This window comes from Gracilinanus agilis, chromosome 6, assembly GCF_016433145.1.
Source record: "Gracilinanus agilis isolate LMUSP501 chromosome 6, AgileGrace, whole genome shotgun sequence".
NCBI lineage: Eukaryota > Metazoa > Chordata > Mammalia > Didelphimorphia > Didelphidae > Gracilinanus > Gracilinanus agilis.
Genome location: NC_058135.1, coordinates 13,697,592 through 13,715,548, shown reverse-complemented (window position 1 = coordinate 13,715,548; position 17,957 = coordinate 13,697,592). Strand labels below are relative to the sequence as shown.

The 17,957-nt window shown below is 42.4% G+C and overlaps 1 protein-coding gene across 1 annotated transcript in view; it reads left to right on the top strand.

The window, feature by feature from the left end:
• The window catches only part of WRN (WRN RecQ like helicase), a 94,905-nt gene that overhangs the window by 55,643 nt on the left and 21,305 nt on the right, over positions 1-17,957 (top strand). The window contains exons 25-28 of the mRNA XM_044680487.1: positions 10,132-10,216; positions 10,847-10,959; positions 12,328-12,442; positions 16,984-17,100. Coding sequence (XP_044536422.1) covers positions 10,132-10,216; positions 10,847-10,959; positions 12,328-12,442; positions 16,984-17,100 — 430 coding nt within the window. The remainder of the gene's footprint in view (positions 1-10,131; positions 10,217-10,846; positions 10,960-12,327; positions 12,443-16,983; positions 17,101-17,957) is intronic.

Sequence of the window (17,957 nt, the reverse complement as noted above, 5' to 3'; positions counted from 1 at the left end):
ACTTTGGTGTATTGTCTCATAGGTGGAAGATGGGTAAGGGTGGGCAATGGGGGTCAAGTGACTTGCCCAGGGTCACACAGCTGGGAAGTGGCTGAGGCTGGGTTTGAACCTAGGACCTCCTGTCTCTAGGCCTGACTCTCACTCCACTGAGCTACCCAGCTGCCCCCAGTCTTAGATTCTTACTGGCTGTGTGATCCTAGGCAAGTCACTTAACCCTGTTTGCTTAAAAAATAAGTAAAAATAAAGAAGCATGGAGTAGAGAAGCTACAAATGGTGAGGAAGCCATATCTCTCCTCTTTTTGTTTCATAGGGTGAAAGTGAATCTATTTGTTGCCATCTTTTAGCATTTTTGCCAGTTCTAATAATTTGTTCAATTCCTTCTGTAAACTCCTTGAGTTTTTTAGAGATCTGGATGAATAGACTTTAAAAAAGAAAACCAAAATGGCAAAATATCTTTCTTGAATGAAATCTATAAGCTGTCATTTAAGGAGCTCATGTTGAGGTTTGGGACTTTACTGAGTTTGTGAAGAGCCCAAGGTTGAAATCAGAGAATTATTTTAGCACTTCATGTAACTTATTTTATTTTTTGAATGGTCTTATTACATTCATAGAATGTACATATATTCAGAGAACAGTGTTCCTCTATTAGGGTGCTGACAATCAAAAAAAGGTAGGGGGGAGGCCTTTCTCTTTTTTGCCTTTTCCATGTGATTAGCTATAGAACAAAATGTGTAACTTTTCTTGGCTGGAGAAAGGTGGTATGAAATATCTAAACACTAACTGAAGAACTCTCCAAATTTGGGTTTCTGTGGCCCAGTATCTTCCCTAAGACAGTAGAGGATCCTCGAGGTAGTGATTTGAGGCAAGGTACTTTAGGGGTTTTGCTTCTTCTTACCTTAGAGTCTGGGGGAATCTCTGTGGTCCATTATTTCCTGAGTGTTATGATTATTCAGGGCAGGAGAGAGCCTTGGGGTTGGAGATTCAGGTTCAGATCCTGACTTTGCTCCTTGCTTCCTGCCCAACGTTCTGTAATTTCCCCTCCCTCTCTGTTCTCTGCTTCCATATATAATGTAGAGTGTGAGGTGATCTCTAAAGACCCTTCCAACTCTAAATTCTATTATCAGAGATTTATGGGGGTGAGTAAAACGTTAGAAGTCTCTCAGTTAAAGAACTGAAATTGCTTTAAGACTTCATCCTACATGCTGAAAAGCTGTAGGCAGGTGTTATTAGATTTACAGTTAAAGTTATACAGATTAGATTTTTAGATTTTTCTTTTTTTTGGACTTTTTTAAAAATTTCTTTTTTTATTTAATAATTTTTATTTTTTAGAAAAGTTATCATGGTTACATGATTCATGTTCTTACTTTCCCCTTCAACCCCCCGACCTCCTCCCTCCCCCCCATAGCTGATGTGCATTTCCCCTGGTTTTAACATGTGTTATTGATCAAGACTTATTTACATATTGTTGATAGTTGCATTGGTGTGGTAGTTTCGGGTCTACATCCCCAATCATGTCTGCCTCAACCCATGTGTTCAAGCAGTTGCATTTCTTCTCTGTTTCCTCTCCTGTAGTTCTTCCTCTGAATGTGGGTAGTGTTCTTTTCCATAAATCCCTCAGAATTGTTATGGATCACTGCATTGCTGCTAGTCCATTACATTCTATATTACCACAGTGTATTGGTCTCTGTGTACAATGTTCTTCTGGCTCTGCTCCTTTCGCTCTGCATCAATTCCTGGAGTTCTTTCCAGTTCACATGGAATTCCTCCAGTTTATTATTCCTTTGAGCACAATAGTATTCCACCACCCACATATACCACAATTTGTTCAGCCATTCCCCAATTGAAGGGCATCCCCTCATTTTCCAGTTTTTTCCTACCACAAAAAGCGCAGCTATAAATATTTTCGTACAAGTCTGTTTATCTATGATCTCTTTGGGGTACAAACCCAACAATGGTATGGCTGGATCAGAGGGCAGGCATTCTTTTATAGCCCTTTGAGCATAGTTCCAAATTGCCAGCCAGAATGGTTGGATCAGTTCACAACTCCACCAGCAATGCATTAATATCCTAATTTGGCCACATCCCCTCCAACATTCATTACTCTCCTCTATCATTTTAGTCAGTCTGCTAGGTGTAAAGTGATACCTCAGCTGTTTTGTTTTGATTTGTTTTGTTTTGATTTGCATTTCTCTAATTATTAGAGATTTAGAGCACTTTCTCATGTGCTTATTCATAGTTTTTATTTTTTTGTCTGAAAGTTGCCTATTCATGTCCCTTGCCCATTTATCTATTGGGGAATGGCTTGATTTTTTTATACAATTGATTTAACTCCTTGTATGTTTGAGTAATTAGACCCCTGTCAGAGTTTTTTGTTATAAAGATTTTTTCCCAATTTGTTGTTTCCCTTCTGATTTTGGTTGCATTGTTTTGTTTTGTTTTTAATTTTAAACCCTTAACTTCTGTGTATTGACTTATAGGTGGAAGAGTGGTAAGGGTAGGCAATGGGGGTCAAGTGACTTGCCCAGGGTCACACAGCTGGGAAGTGTCTGAGGCCGGATTTGAACCTAGGACCTCCCGTCTCTAGGCCTGGCTCTCAATCCACTGAGCTACCCAGCTGCCCCTGGTTGCATTGTTTTTGTTTGGATTTTTAAGATTTTTCTGAGAAAAACCATACACTCATTTTGCCAATCAGCATTGTGTTTCTGTTGTAACTTTTAGAGCTTAATTTAATTATAATGATATTTATTTATAACTATTCTATATTTAATTACTGAGCTTAATTTAATTATAACCTTGATTAATGTGAGTATGAGACCAGTGAGTTCTTGTGGTCAATTGAATTTTCTGCTTAATTTATTCTTCACTAGAAATTCTATTTTTTTCTCTCCTCTTTCAAATTCTTTCCATAATGTAGTAGCAGATTTTGATTAGTTGAGCGCATGTGCTTGGCTTGACTCTGGTACCCATGGCTGATGGTATGGATTGATGATATGATGTCTATTTAAAGAATCCTACAGAATCAACTCAAAAGCTAGTGGATATAATCAAAAACTATAGCAAGTTGCTGGGTACAAAATAAACCCACATGATTCATCATCATTTCTATATATTTCCAACATATCTCAGCAGCAAGAGTTAGAAAGAGAAATTCCATTTAAAATCACCATAGGCAAAATAAAATACTTGGTATTCTATCTGCCAAGGCATACATAGGAATTATATGAACACAATTACAAAACACTTTCCACAAAATTAAAACTAGATCTAAACAATTGGAAAAAACATTAATTGCTCATGGGTAGGATAAGCTAACATAATAAAAATGACAATCCTACCCAAATTAATCTACTTATTTAGTGCCATACCTATCAAACTACCAAGAAACTTTTTTACTGAATTAGGAAAAACTACAACAAAGTTTATTTGGAAGAACAAAAGATCAAGAATATCAAGGGAAATAATAAAAAAAATGTAAAGGTGGCCTAGCAGTACCAGATCTTAAACTGTACTGTAAAGCAGCAGTCATCAAAAGAATATGATACTGGCGAAGAGACAGAAGGGAGGATCAGTGGAATAGACTTGGGGTAAATGACCTCAGCAAGACAGTCTATGATAAACCCCAAAAGCTCAGCTTTTGGGACAAAAATCCACTATTTGACAAAGTGCTGGGAAAATTGGAAAAAAATATGGGAGAGATTAAGTTTAGATCAACATCTTACAACCTACACCAAGATAAACTCAGAATAAATTCAAGAATGACTTGAATATAAAGAAGGAAACTATAAGTAAATTAGGTGAACACAGAATAGTATATTTGTCAGATCTTTTGGAAAGGAAAGATTTTAAGACCAAGCAAGAGTTATAAAAATATTATAAAATGTAAAATAAATAATTTTGATTACATTAAATTAAAAAGGGTTTGTACAAATAAAACCAATGCAACCAAAATTAGAAGGGAAGCAACAAATTGGGAAAAAATCTTTATAACAAAAAACTCTGACAAAGGTCTAATTACTCATATTTATGAGGAGCTAAATCAATTGTACAAAAAATCAAGCCATTCTCCAATTGATAAATGGGCAAGGGACATGAATAGGCAATTTTCAGATAAAGAACTCAAAACTATCAATAAACACATGAGAAAGTGTTCTAAATCTCTAATAATTAGAGAAATGCAAATCAAAACAACTCTGAGGTATCACCTCACACGTAGCAGATTGGCTAACATGATAACAAAGGAAAGTAATGTGTTGGAGGGGATGAGGCAAAATTGTGACATTAATGCATTACTGGTGGAGTTGTGAGTTGATCCAACCATTTTGGATGGCAATTTGGAACTATGCCCAAAGAGTCCTAAAAGACTGCCTACCCTTTGATCTAGCCATACCACTGCTGGGTTTATACCCCAAGGAGATCATAAGGAAAAAGACTTGTACAAAAATATTTATAGCCATGCTATTTGTGGTGGCAAAAAATGGGAAAACAAAGGTATGCCCTTCAATTGGGGAATTGCTGAACAAATTGAGGTGTTTGTTGGTGATGGAATATTACTGAGCTCAAAGGAATAATGAACTGGAGGAATTCCATGTGAACTGGAATGACCTCCAGGAACTGATGCAGAGTGAAAGGAGCAGAACCAGGAGAACATTATACACAGAGACTGATACACTGTGGTAAAATTGAATGTAATGGATATTGCATTGCAGCAGTGCAATGACCCAGGACAACTCTGAGGGACTTATGGGAAAGAATGCTATCCACATCCAGAGGAAGAACTGTGGGAATACAAACACAGAAGAGAAATAATTGCTTGATCACATGGGTCAATGGGGATATGATTGGGAATGTAGACTCTTAAACAATCACCCTAGTGCAAATATCAATAATATGGAAATAAGTCTTGATCAATGACACATGTAAAACCTAGTAGAATTGTGTGTCAGTTATGGGAGGGAAAGAACGTGAATCCTATAACCATGGGGAAATGCCCTAAATTAATTAATTAATTAAAAACTTCAAAGAAAAAAGTTAAAAAATAGTATTTTCTTCAAACTTTGTAACTTATATTTTTAGAATGATTTGTATATATTTTAACCAGGAAAATTTGTGGAAGATGTATTCATATAAACTCACTGATAAAATTAATTCTTGGAATAATAGCCTTAATAAAAAATATAATCTTTTTTAAAAAGTCCTTACCTTCTGTCTTGGAATCAATACTAAGTATTGGTTCTAAGCCAGAAGAGTGGGTAAGGCATTTGGGATTAAGTGACTTGCCCAAGGTCACATAGCTAGGAAGTGTCTGTGGCTACATTTAAACTCAGGACCTATCTCTAGGCCTGGTGTTCTGTTTTCTGAGCCACCTCATTTCCTCCTAAAGTATATAATCATTAACAGGTTTTACTATGTTTGATTTGTGTTATAGTATGTGTTCCCTCCTCTCCTTGGCATTTATTTCTTTTTCTTAAGAAGAGAGTTTTCATATGGCATATGTAAATCATACAATGGAATGTCCAATTCTAGGGTTGGTAAAGTGGTCAACGTACTTAGGAAATAGGAGAATGCCTTGTATTGGGCTTTCGTGGTGTTCAGAGTTGTTTTACCTAATAATTGGTTTGTTGATAGAAATACTTCTTGGTAGAGTTCATAAGATAGGAAACTGATTGGCAAGCTGGAAAATAGGATCAACTTAATTCAAAAGGTCTTTGATGAAGGATTTGCCTTGTTCAGATTAGGCACCTGAGCATCAGTGACTGCCCCTCCTATCTGGGCATTTGGCAAATGGAGGTTGCAAATTCATGGGCAAGGAGAGCACTTTTTTCAGGCAATCACTGCGGGGTCCTTGATGGGGTGAAGCATTTGGACTAGGAACCATGAATTGAATCTTCATTGTCCATGCTGATCAAATGCCCCAGAGGGTAGAGGGCTGGCTGCTGAGGCAGAACCCTCAGAGGCAGCTTTATTCTGGGGAGGAAAAGCCTCCAAACATTGTTTCTCTGGGCTCTTGGCCTATGTTTTGGTCTTACCACACGGTGACTGTGAAGCTCAAGGACTGAGAGAAAGGAAATGGAAGCTCAGTGAGATTGTGTCTGACCTCCAACCCCGCAGGGCCTGTGACAACACTAAGGTGACATTAGCTTTGGCATCTGGGCTTCTCCCTGGGAGAGTGGAGATGATGGGCAGGTGGAGCCTGGTGTCATGGTCAGAAGTATTGCCAGTGAATGCCCAGGCCAGGACTGAGTTCTTCTTCGTTGCTTGGTCTGTCACCTCATCTCATGTGGAGGAGAATGAGGTAGACTGAGGAGATGAGCCATTAATATGAGAAGGAGGAATCTGGCTGTGATGGGGATATTTGTGTGTGGGAGGTATAGGGGGTGGGAGGCCAGGGAACACCAAACTGAGGGGGAGGAGCAGGGAGAGAGAGGGGTCAGCAGGTTACATTCATAGTTTCAGACACTGGGCCTCAGAAAGCATCCCCTGTTTCCATGGGCCCTACTATATCTGTGCACTCTAACCTCCAGTCTCGCTACTCCAACTGTCTCTTTGACATCTCAAACAGCATGTCCAGTAGCTTAAACTAAGCTCTGAGATTGAGCTCATTATCTTTCTCCAAACCTCCCCTTCTTCATAATTTGTCTGTTACTGCAGGGTGAACCGCCATCTTCCCAGGCCCCGAGGCTCCTGGACTTCATGTGAGAGTCATGTTCAGTCCATTTGTCAAGGTCTGCCTCATTCACCTCTGCATATCTGTCCAATGTGCTCCCTTCTCTCCTCTGACACCACTATCCCTGGTGAGGCTCAGACTATTGTAATAGCTGCTGGGGTGCTGCTGCCTGCCTCAGGTCTCCCCATTTGAGTCCATCTCTGCTTGGCTGTCAGATTAATGTTACTGAAGCCAAGCTCTGGCTGTGTTATATTGCCCCTTCCCCCAACTCAGCTCCATATGCCTACCTTTAGGATCAAATATGAAATCTCCTTTGGTTTTTAAAGCTCTTCATAGCCTGGCCCCCACCTCCCTGTTTCACTTTTCTTGTACTGTCCCCTTCCCTGCCCCCCACATACTCTGGGATCCAGAAACACGGACCTTTTTGTGGTTTGTCTCATACTCCAGCTCTGGAGCCCAGCCCTTTTGTCTGGCTGTCCTCCTCATCTCTACCCCAGCTAAACTTGCACCTTTTACAGGAAGTTTTTCTTTATGGAAGCCCTAGTTCTAATGCCTTCCCTCTGGGGATGATTTCCAGGATCTGCTTTTTGTATCTTGTCTGTGCAAGTTGGCTCCCTCATTAAAGGGAGAGCTCCTTGAAGGTAGAAACTGGCTAGGGCCTTTCCTTGTCTTCCTAGTGCTTAGCCCAGGACCTGGCACAGAGTAGACACTTAATAAATGCTTGTTCACTTAGTATAAAGCACTGACAGTCTCACAGATCACTCTTTGCTTAGCTATAAATTTTAGTTGCTTTAGCACCAAATTTTATAGTATGTTTTCTCCTTCATTATCAGTCTCTTTCCTCCATCTAGTGTGAGATCTTCAGAAGTCAAGATGGGGAGGTGAGGTCTTCCTCTGACTTTATTTCCTCCGTGGAGAGGCCCAACACTGAATTGGGAATCAGAGGACTCGATTTCAAGCCCTAACTTTATCCCTTTTGTCACCCGTGGACAGGACACCTGACTTGCCTGGGTCTCAATTTCCTCATCTGTAAAATGAAGGGATTAGGTTAGATGACCTCGGAGGCACCTTTATGCTGTGTCTGTGGTTCTATGAGCAGCATCTCATTGACCAGGGACCCTCTAATTCAGGAGCTGAGTCATCTCTGTTGACAAACTAATTTGGGTAGAAATGAACAAACATTTTTAAAGTGAATTGGTCAAATCCTATTTCACTGAAAGCCATTATACTTTACTGTGTTTCTGATCATGAGGCCACTGATGTCCCTGAGTCGAGAGCCCAATCCTATTATGACTGGCTCAGCCCTGTTTAATTTCCTAGAAGATTCTGCCAGAAATTGTGAAAATGAAACTGTCTGAGCCCAGTAATGAGCTTATAGCTTAGCATGGGCTGTTGTGGGGTGAGGGGGATGCAGGATGACAGGTCAGGAGTAGCATGAATACAAGACCAAATGAGAGAGATCAGGAAACCAGTTAGAATTGGCAGGAGAGAAAGCCTGGAGATAGGAGATGGAGTATTCCTTTCAAGGAACAGCACAGGGGCCAGTATCACTGGGTAGAGTATGTGTGGAAAAGAAAAAGGTATAAGAAGACTGAGAAGATAGGAAAGAGCCAGGATAGTCCAAGGGAGAATTTTGTATTTGTTCCTGGAGGTAATAGGGAGCCACTGGAGTTAATGAGTAGAGGGTGGCATAGCCAGGAGTTCACTGACTGATGGACTGAAGTGCCCAGAGACTTGAGACAGGGAGCCCAGCCAGCAGGCTCTGTAAGGAAGGCTTGCACCAGGGAGTGGCAGTGTTGGGGCTGGGCTAACAGTGTGGGGTCAAAATCAGGTGAGAAGCTGGTGGAGGAATCATTGTAGGTTTGAAACCTCTGATGGTCCTGGGAGAGAGGGTGATCCAGTGGCTGGCCTAGGCAGCCTTGGGTATTCTTTTCTTGATGCTGCTTCCCTCCAGATCCAGAAGGCTCAGGTGAGGCATGAACAGAGAGGATGGATTATAGGTAGGAGAAGTGAGAGCCAGAGACATCGCTTTAGTTCTCAGAGTCATCCAGGAAGAGCAGATAAAGCCTGAAATTGTGCTGTGGCAACTGGCTGGAGTTTGAGGGAGGGAGGAATCAAAGATCCCATGGTGATCTCTCTTCTTTCCCCCTCTTAAGTTATAGTACCCAAAGGAGTTTTGGTTCTTTCAGTATCAGGGAGGAAGGCGGGAGGAGACTGACTCAGAGGGTTCACTGTGGACCATGTGGTGTGAGGCAGGGGTGTGGGGGTCCAGTTAGAGGGGTCTAGTCCACCTGGCAGCTAAAGCTGTGAGAAGGACATCTGGGAGAAGGTAAGAGATAGGGAGAGAAGTTGGAGAGTGATTGAGAGAGGAGATAATTCAAGCGATGGGAGTGAACATAATTACTAAGAGAGGTTAGACAAGGAGCCCAAAGGCCATCTCTTGGGGCTTGGACACATTTAGACCATAGGAGAGATGTTAGTGAAAGAGATGAAGGAGGGAGGAGAGTTGGGGAGTGAGCAGTGTCCCCAAGGCCTAAGGAAACAAGTCTCTAGAGGTCACGAACTGTGAGTACAGCCACCTTCTGTGTAATGATGGAGCAGAATACTTGGAAAAGGATGAAGCCCTCTTGGCCAGGCTGCATGTACCACAGGGCCTTATGCAATACCGTATCAAGTAGGCTACACAGATCTAGAAAAAAAGAATAAAATTCATCTGGAGAGACAGGCTAGAATCTCAAGGGAAATGATTTGGGGAGGGGATGGGGCGAGAAGGAAGGTCTACCACAGCCCAATTTCAGACTATATAAAATCACCATTTCAATTAATGTTTAGTTGTCTATAGGTTTCTCTAAGCAGACCATAATAATGTCTGAAAAAAGCAATATTTTGTTTTCCTCTTCACCCCAGAATTCCTTTAATACTATAAATCTCCTTAAATTTAAAGTTCATAGACCATATTTTGGGTTCACTATCCTTGATATTAGAGGTGTGGCTCATAGGTTGTCTCAGCACTTCCCGACTACATCTAACATAAAGCATGCCTGATGCTTTTTCTTCTTTATAAAATGGAGACCAGTAACTCCTATAGAGGTGCCTACCTTCCCAGGGACTTTTGGAAGGGCAAGTGGACTGGAGTGCTTAGTAAGCTGCTTGATACACAGCAGTCTAGAGATAATTCAAGAATATGAACCTCCTTTAAATATCAGCATCAGCCTATCCTTCCTCTTGTCCTGATCACTTTGTGACCCACGTTTCTCTGCTTCTCTCAGGTTTTGCTAAGACAGCATTTTCTTTGCTCTTTGGGGGAGCCAACAAGCTTACTTTTTGGAGACGGGTGGTCTGCCTGCTGGATTTCCCCAGGCCTAAAGAGGCAGTGATGTCTAATCAGGGCACCCTAGTGAATGGAATTGATGGGACACTTAAGGCTCACTCTCATGTCAAGTCTTGTTTCTCTTTGAATTGTGTAGTGTTTTGCCAGTATCCCCAGTGAAGCCTCTTCCTGCGTCCTGCAACTCCCCAGCATCTGTGTCTTCCAAAGAGCAGGAGTTGCAGGTAAATTGGGGAGAGGGAAGGTGGAGTTGTTCCTTGAAACAAAATATCTGGGTCCCAATCTCGTTTCTCTTACTGACTGGCTTGATGAAACTGGACCTACCACCCTTCTGAGCCTCTTGGATAATCTGTAAAAAAGGGGTGATTGTGTTTGCACTACTATTTTCTGTCATTGTCTTAAGGTCATAAAAGAGTTAGGCCATTCATTTGAGCGTTTTAAGGGCATCGAGGCCCAGAGAGGTTAGGGGTTGGTGTCATTTTGGAAAATGTGCACGATTTTTTTGTTTTCAGAGTGTTTCTATGGTGATGACATTGACATTTGCGTTTCTAGTCCCAAAGTGTCAGCCTGTGATGGGGTTAGCCTCTTGGCTAGAGGTCTTTGGGCAAAGGCTGGGTGGCCTCTTTTCAGGTGTGCAGGGGTGGAGGGGGTTGAGATTCTTGCTCAGGGTGGGTTGGCCCAGAGGTACCCTCTGAGGTGCCATCCCACCCTAAAAGTGGAGGATTCCAAGACTGTAGCTTTATTTCTAGACATGCTGGGATCATGTGCCATCTGAGGCCCCAAGTGTCTATGGATGGACTCTTTTAAATGTACTTTTAGGAGACTTATAAGACTTCTGATTTTTTTTGGCCCAGACTATGTTGTATGGTAAACTGGTGGAAGAGAGGCAGAAGCAGGCCAGTGAGAAGGACATCCCTCCAGCTTTATTAGCTACCAACAAGGTGCTGGTGGATATGGCCAAGATGAGGTGAGTGTGAATGTCACCATATGGGCAGGGGTGTGTCCACACATGCTGGCTCCTTTCCCACCCAGGCTGCAGTACATGGCATGCTTTATCTCTTTCCTGATCCTCTGACTTCCCTGATCAACCTGTGATTCCCACACCTGGGTCTCTAGCCTGCCTGCCAGAGATCCTGCAGGTACCCCATGGTCCTCAGGTCAAAAACGGGATTCATTTGCTACCTGAGATCATACTACCTATAATCCACTATTCCGATCTTTTTAATACCTCGGTTGTGCCACCACTCTCCCTATCTCCAGCTGGAAACCCCAGTGGGGCCTTGGATGTCCCCTTTTGCTGCCATGCCCATTTATTGCAAAGCCCTGATCTTTGCCTCACCTCCAACTCTCTCTGCCATTTCTCCCTGTCCTAAGTAAGTACGCCCACCCAACAAGTCCCCACAAATTCAGTCACCCCCCTCACTTACTCATCCAGATTAAAAAACAGAAATAAAAGTTTGTTCCTGCATAAGGAGAAAAAAAAATTGGATGTATTCAACCCTCTTTTCTATCATCTCTTCTTGTCCCTAGGCCCAGGCATGGCTCCAAGGGGTGAGTCCTTCCTACTCTCTGGGCCTGGTTTGCCCCTTTCTAAAATGAGGTGTTTAGAGTAATGGCTGAAATTTATGACCTGATGATGTGAGCACATCAGGCAGCCACTTGGTTTGGAGGCCATTTGGAGTGGGTACCTGTGCCCAGGTCCACTCTCCTTGCTCATTCTGTTTTTTTTAAATTTTAAGATCTTTATTTAATTAATTTTCTTGACCAGAAATCACCCCGTCCAGCTCTTCCCCTTCTGTCCTCTGTGTCCCTTATGGCTGAGTGAACCCCAACCCTAGAATTGTGTAATGCAGTATTTGGCTCACTGATAGAGAAATATTTCATTCTCTGATAGAGAAACACTTCTTAGACTACTGATCTGTACTGGCCAGCAGGTTAATTTTTTCCATCAAAACAGCCTTGTGTTCTCTGTGGAGGTTAATTAATAATAACAGTAATAATAATGGTGCACTTGCAAAGTGCTTTACAGTTGTTACTATCACAACCCTGGGAGGTGGGTGCCATTATTATCTTCATTTTACAGAAGAGCAGACTCGTACAATGTGTGAAGCTACATTTGAATTCATGTCTGTCTGACTCTGGTCCTAGCATCGCCCACTGTTCCTCCTCATATCCCTGAAGTGTTACTAGAGTGACAGCAGAACCCAGGGTTGTTAACCTGCCCCCTCTAGGGGAACACTTCATCAGTTGGGGCTATTTTTTTAATTTGACAAGGATTAGCATGGAGCCCAGAGGCAGGGCTGCCTTTTTCATGGTTGTCTCATCTTTTTAATAGGCCAAGTACCCTGGAAAGTCTGAAAAACATCGATGGCGTTTCAGAAGCAAAGTGTGCAATGCTATCCCCTCTCCTGGAGGTCATCCGTGTCTTCAGCCAGAGGAACAACCTTCTGGTAAGATCCCCCTCCAGACCTATTCTTTGGCGCAGCCTCTTTCTGCCACCTGACAAGTGCTCTTGGAGTCAGGGGGCTTGTCTGGCAGACGTTAGACCAGAAAGGGCTTTCAATACCTGGGAGGTGGGCACTGGGTTCCTCATGTTTTGACAGATCTGTACTGGGCCTCCTAGGGAGGAGTATTTCCTCTTCCAGGCTCTCTTGCTCTGCCCAAGTCACCCCTGCACCTTAAATACTCTCCCTTCTTTCCTCAGATGCTGCCCCCAGCCTATTAGTGCAGGTGCTCACCACCTCCCACCTGCACTATCACAATAGTCTCTGGTGGGGGAGAGGGGTCTGCCTGCCTAAGGTCTCTCCCTGCTCCAATCCATTCTCCAGTCAGCCATCAAAGGGATTTTCCTAAAGCACATCCAGGTCTCACCTTGTCACCCCTCACTCAGTAACCTTCAGGGGATCCTGTTGTCTCCAGGATCAAATACAGAATGCTCAGTTTGCCATTCAAGGCCCTTCATCATCTAACTGTTCTCTCCCTCTCCAGTCTTCTTATACCTTCCTCTCCATCCAGTGACGATGACCTCTCGACCTGCCATCTCATGGTTCTAAGCATTGTCTCTGGCTGCCCCTCCCCCCCAACCTAGAACACTCTCCCTCCCCTGTGCTGACGCCTGACCTCTCTGGGGCTTCTTTTAAGTTGTAACTCAAACCCTACCTGCAGGAAGTTTCCTCAGTGCCTCCAATTCCAGTGCCTTCCTTCTGTTCATTATTACCTATTTATCCTGTCTAGAGCCCATTGTGCATACTTGTTGTCTTATTGTCTTCCCCATTAGATTGGGAGCTCCTTGAGGACAGACTATCTTTTGACTGTTACTGTATCCCTAGCATTTAGCACAGTGCCTGGCACAAAGTAGGTGCTCAATAAATGTTTATTTACTTACTCAAGAATTCTCTGGGTCATCTCTTTTCCCTTGCCTTCAAGGGTTCTTTACCAGGGTTCATTTATCCATGACCTTGATTTTTTAATATTTTGATACCATTATTTCACTATCATAATTGGTTTCCTCTGGAAATCTTCTGCATTTTACTTTTGTTTCCATTTAAAAGTCTTCTTCTGGGTAGTCTGTAAGCTCCATTGGCCTGCACTCCAGGGATCTTTGGTACTACAAAGGTGAAGAAACCCTGCTCTGCACTCTTACTGGGGTGACCTCATCAGCTCCCCTGAGTGTCTGAGTTAATCTCCGATGACTTCTGGGGCATCTCACTATAGCTGTCTATTGGGCTTTTCGAACTACCTGTCCTCAAGCCATCTATGCCAATCAGAGGTGCCACTCACCTTCCTTCCAGTCTCCCAGATTCCCAACCTCAGTCTCCTAACTCCTTCCACTCCCTCTGTCCCATCACCTGCCAGGTCTTGGAGTTTCTTTCTTCTCAGTATCTTTTCTGGTTTAGGACCATACCACCATTCTTCTGGACTGTTAATATAATTGGACTCCTTGCCTCCAGGCTCTTTTTCGAACCAGCTTCTCTGCACAGTCACAAATGGATTTTCTGAAAGTTTTGGAGTGGTGACCTCCCATACTCAATACTTTACCTAACAGGCTCCCTATTGCTTCTTGGACCAGAAATAAGTTCCCTAATTATACATTTCAAGTTCCTCTTCACTTGTGCTCATCCTACTTTTTCACAGTTCTTATTACCGCTCTTCACACACTTGTCCACCCATTGTGGCCTACTTGCTATATACATCTACAACTGCCTCCATCTCTGCCTTTGCCTTTTAGTGATCTCCCCTTCCTTGCCACTTCTAGGATTCCCTGGTGTCCCTCAAAACTTGGTTCTTTTGCAACTTCTGCAGGAGGTTTGTCCAGTCCTGCCAATTGTGAGCTTCCTCTTCCCTCATACTTATTGGGGAGCTCTTCTCTATGTATTAGTTAGTGTAAGTATTGTTGGTTGGTGTTGGCTCTTTTCAGGGCAGGGATTGATTCACTTTTGTCTTTGTACCCCCAGCCCTTAATATAATGCTTGCCCCTTCTGAGTACCTGATAAATGCATCCTGATGGATTTATTTGATTTGAGGATAGGGCCCATGTTATATGTTCATTTTTTTTTTTAAAGAAAAGCAAATCTCTTGTCCTCCCCTCCCCACTTGCTAGTCTTTCAATTGTAACTATGAACAATGCCAGGAGAAATGCCCTATTTAGTCTCAGGGGCTTCTGGGAGAATCCTTCCTTCAAAGCTTCTGCCTCACTCACCTTGTAGAGGAATAGGGCTTGTCCACTTGATTTTTCTGCAAAGGTTGGGAACAGTTTTATCTCAAGGAGCCTAAATTGAAGTGTTGCTGTTTTCTCTTTTGGAACATTTTTAAAGTAATTGTAAGTGAGATTTCATTGTTTGTCCAAATTTCTTTTATGGAAGGAGAAAAAAAGAAGGGACAGAGTCTGCCAGAGAGAAACCTCAAGATAATGTTTGTGCTTATACTACTAATCAGAATTCTGTAGCTAAGGATATGTTCCAAAGATTGGGGGAATTAGGGGAAATGATTTTACTGAATTTCATGAATGTAAATGGTAAGACTCTTTTAAAGTGTTCTCCAACTCGGGAGGCAGATTCTGTACTTCTAGGGGCCTCAGTGAGCTTCCTGTAAGGCAGAAATAGCACTTCTCATTGTGTGTGGAGCTCATTGAAATGCAGATGTTCAAACAGAATGAAGCCTGACAGACTTATTGAATGTTTGGGAGAGAAACATTATTTCTGACCAGAACCCTGAGGAGCCTGAGGAGAGAGTTATTTTTAACTCATAAGATTATTAGAATGACATGATTCTATTGCTGTTCCCTAAACAGAAGTTTTAACTGCATAGATCTAGTAAGCTTTTTTCCAAGCTTGAATTTCTTCCCCATGACTTTTTGGATTATCAGAGATAGCCATTTCTGAGGCCTGAGGTCTGGCATCTAGTTGGGCAGGGAATGTCTGGACCTGCCAGTATGTAAAAATAATGGATTGTAATTGAGCTATTGGTGTTGACAAATGGAGCAGAGTAAACATGGGAAAGGAATGTTAGTATGTAATTCAAGTCAAGAAAGGGAAATCACCTAAAAGGCAAGGAACAAATACTTATTAAGCACCAGGCACTGTGCTATGCACTTTACAAGCATTAATCTCATTGATCCTCACCACCATTCTGGCAGATAGGTACTATAATGGTCCCCATTGTAGAGATGGAGATCATTGAGTCAGGGAGAGGTAACATGGCTTATCAGGGGCTATACCTACATTGAGAAGGTGTCTGAGGCCAGAGTTGAAGGTTGGTTTTCCTGACTGCAGGTCTGGTGCTCTAACCACTTTGCCAGGTTTGAATACTGCCTTTGCCATTCCACTAGCTGTGACCTGGGGCAAGTACTTTCACTTCTCTGGGCCTCTGTTTCCCCATCTGTAAAATACTGACCTAAATGACTTGCAAGGTGTCTTCCTGCTTATAAATTATGATCCTTTGAGGGGAAAAGAATAACAATAAAAAAAGAGGAGCCACAGGAGATGTAAGCACCAAGGCACTTGGTAGATGAATATGGAAACAAGATGGCATCTCCCACCTGGGAGTTTGTGTTCTTTTTCCCATTCCACAAATTTCTTCCTTTTTAAAAACTTACAATATAAGTAGTGGAGGGTTGGGGTTGTTTGGCCTTCTAAAATCATATTGCTTTTTAGTGTTTGGGATAAAAGCAAGCGGAACCACTACCAGTCCTTTGTCATGCCATCTTCACAGCTAAAGGGGAGGCTTAGACTTTCTGGTGAGGCAGTATCGTCTACTATAGATACTGGCTTTGGAGTCTTAGGGCCTGTGTTCAAATTCTACTACTGTCCTTTTCATCTTTTTTGACCTTGGCACAGTCACTTCCCCTCTTGGAGTCTCTATTTTTTCATCATGAGAAGGTTGGACTAGATGTCCAACTGTCCTTTGTGAGCCTGCAACCTTGCCTCCAAATCCATGTGCAACATGAGAAATTGTACGTGCATGTGCTAGCTTGATCCATCTCTTTCTCTTATTTATTTATTTAAAAGTTTTATTTTGAATATTTTCCCATGTTTCATGCTCTTTCCCTTTCCCCCAAGCCCCCCTAACTCCCCTTAGCTGACACACAGTTCCACTGGGTTTTACATGTATCATTGATTAAGACCCAATTCCATATTATTAATAGTTGGACTAGAGTTATTGTTTAGTGTCTTCATCCCCAATCATGTCCCCATCAGCCCATGTGTTCAAGCAGTTGTTTTCCTTCTGTGTTTCTCCTCCCACAGTTCTTCCTCTGAATGTGGTTAGTTTTCTTTCTCATCAGTCCCTCAGCCTTGCTCTGGGTCCTTGCATTGCTGCTAATAGAGAAGTCTGTTATGTTCGATTGTACCACAGTGTTTCAGTCTCTGTGAACAATGTTCTCCTGTTGATCCATCTCTTTCTTGTATGGTCCTACTTCCTAGAATCCCTTTGCTATACAGAATGTTTTCTGTTTATGACACATGGAACTCTGTTCTGTCTTCATTTCTTGTAGACAGACTTGTTTTCCAGCCCTTCACCCGGATTGGAAGAGAAGAAAAGTTTTCTCAGCCTACTTCCTGCATCAGTCTCTGTCACTTACTCTTTGTTTCAGGAAAAGAACTTGTCTTTGGTGAGTCTAAAGGCTTTGTCCACTTTGAGTCAGAAGGGAATTGTGCAGTGCTGAGGGTCACTTATGTCACAAGGATGTTGAAGGAAGGCTTTGAGGTGTCATTCAGACAGCTGTTCCTTCAGCCATGCTCATCCTTGTCCTTTATATCCCTGATCTTTGCTGAGTGTTTGGCCGTGGCTCCCTATATAACCAAGTGGGGGCTTTCACAGACCTCACTGATTACTGGTTAGGACAAGTAGGTTTTTACAAGAAGGCTGCCAAGAGGCTACATTGTCTAAATCCTTGTTCCAAACAGATTTATGGAAACTCAGAGATTAGTGCATTAGATGCAATTTGAGAATCCTTTACCCTCCAAAGACTTCCATTGTTCATTGCTGACTCCTCAGTTTGGCCTGAGAACATCAGGCTTTCATGGGTATGTATCTCCCCAAAAGAATTATTTACTTTTCTGACTCTTTTGGAAGAAGGCATGGCCTGGAATGAGGGCATCACCTTTGAGGGATTTCCTAACTGGCCCCAGTCTGACTGTCTGGCTTTAGACTCTGTGTTGGTGAGCCCAGTGAAAAACAAGGCTGAACAGGCCCAAAGCATATGTAAAGATTCAGTTCAGTCACCTTTCTGGCTCATTATTACTAACTAGCATTTACATAACACTTTATGGAGGTAAGTGCTGTTATTTTTCCTGATTTCAAATGAGGAAACTGAGGTAGTCAGAGGTTAGATGAGTCATACAGCTAAGAAGTGTCTGAGGCTGGATCTGAACTCATGGCATCTCCAAATTCAACCCTTTTATCCAGTGTGCCTCTAGTAGTCATTTAGAGGGGGTGACATCTGTTAAAAATGGGAACTCCAAAATA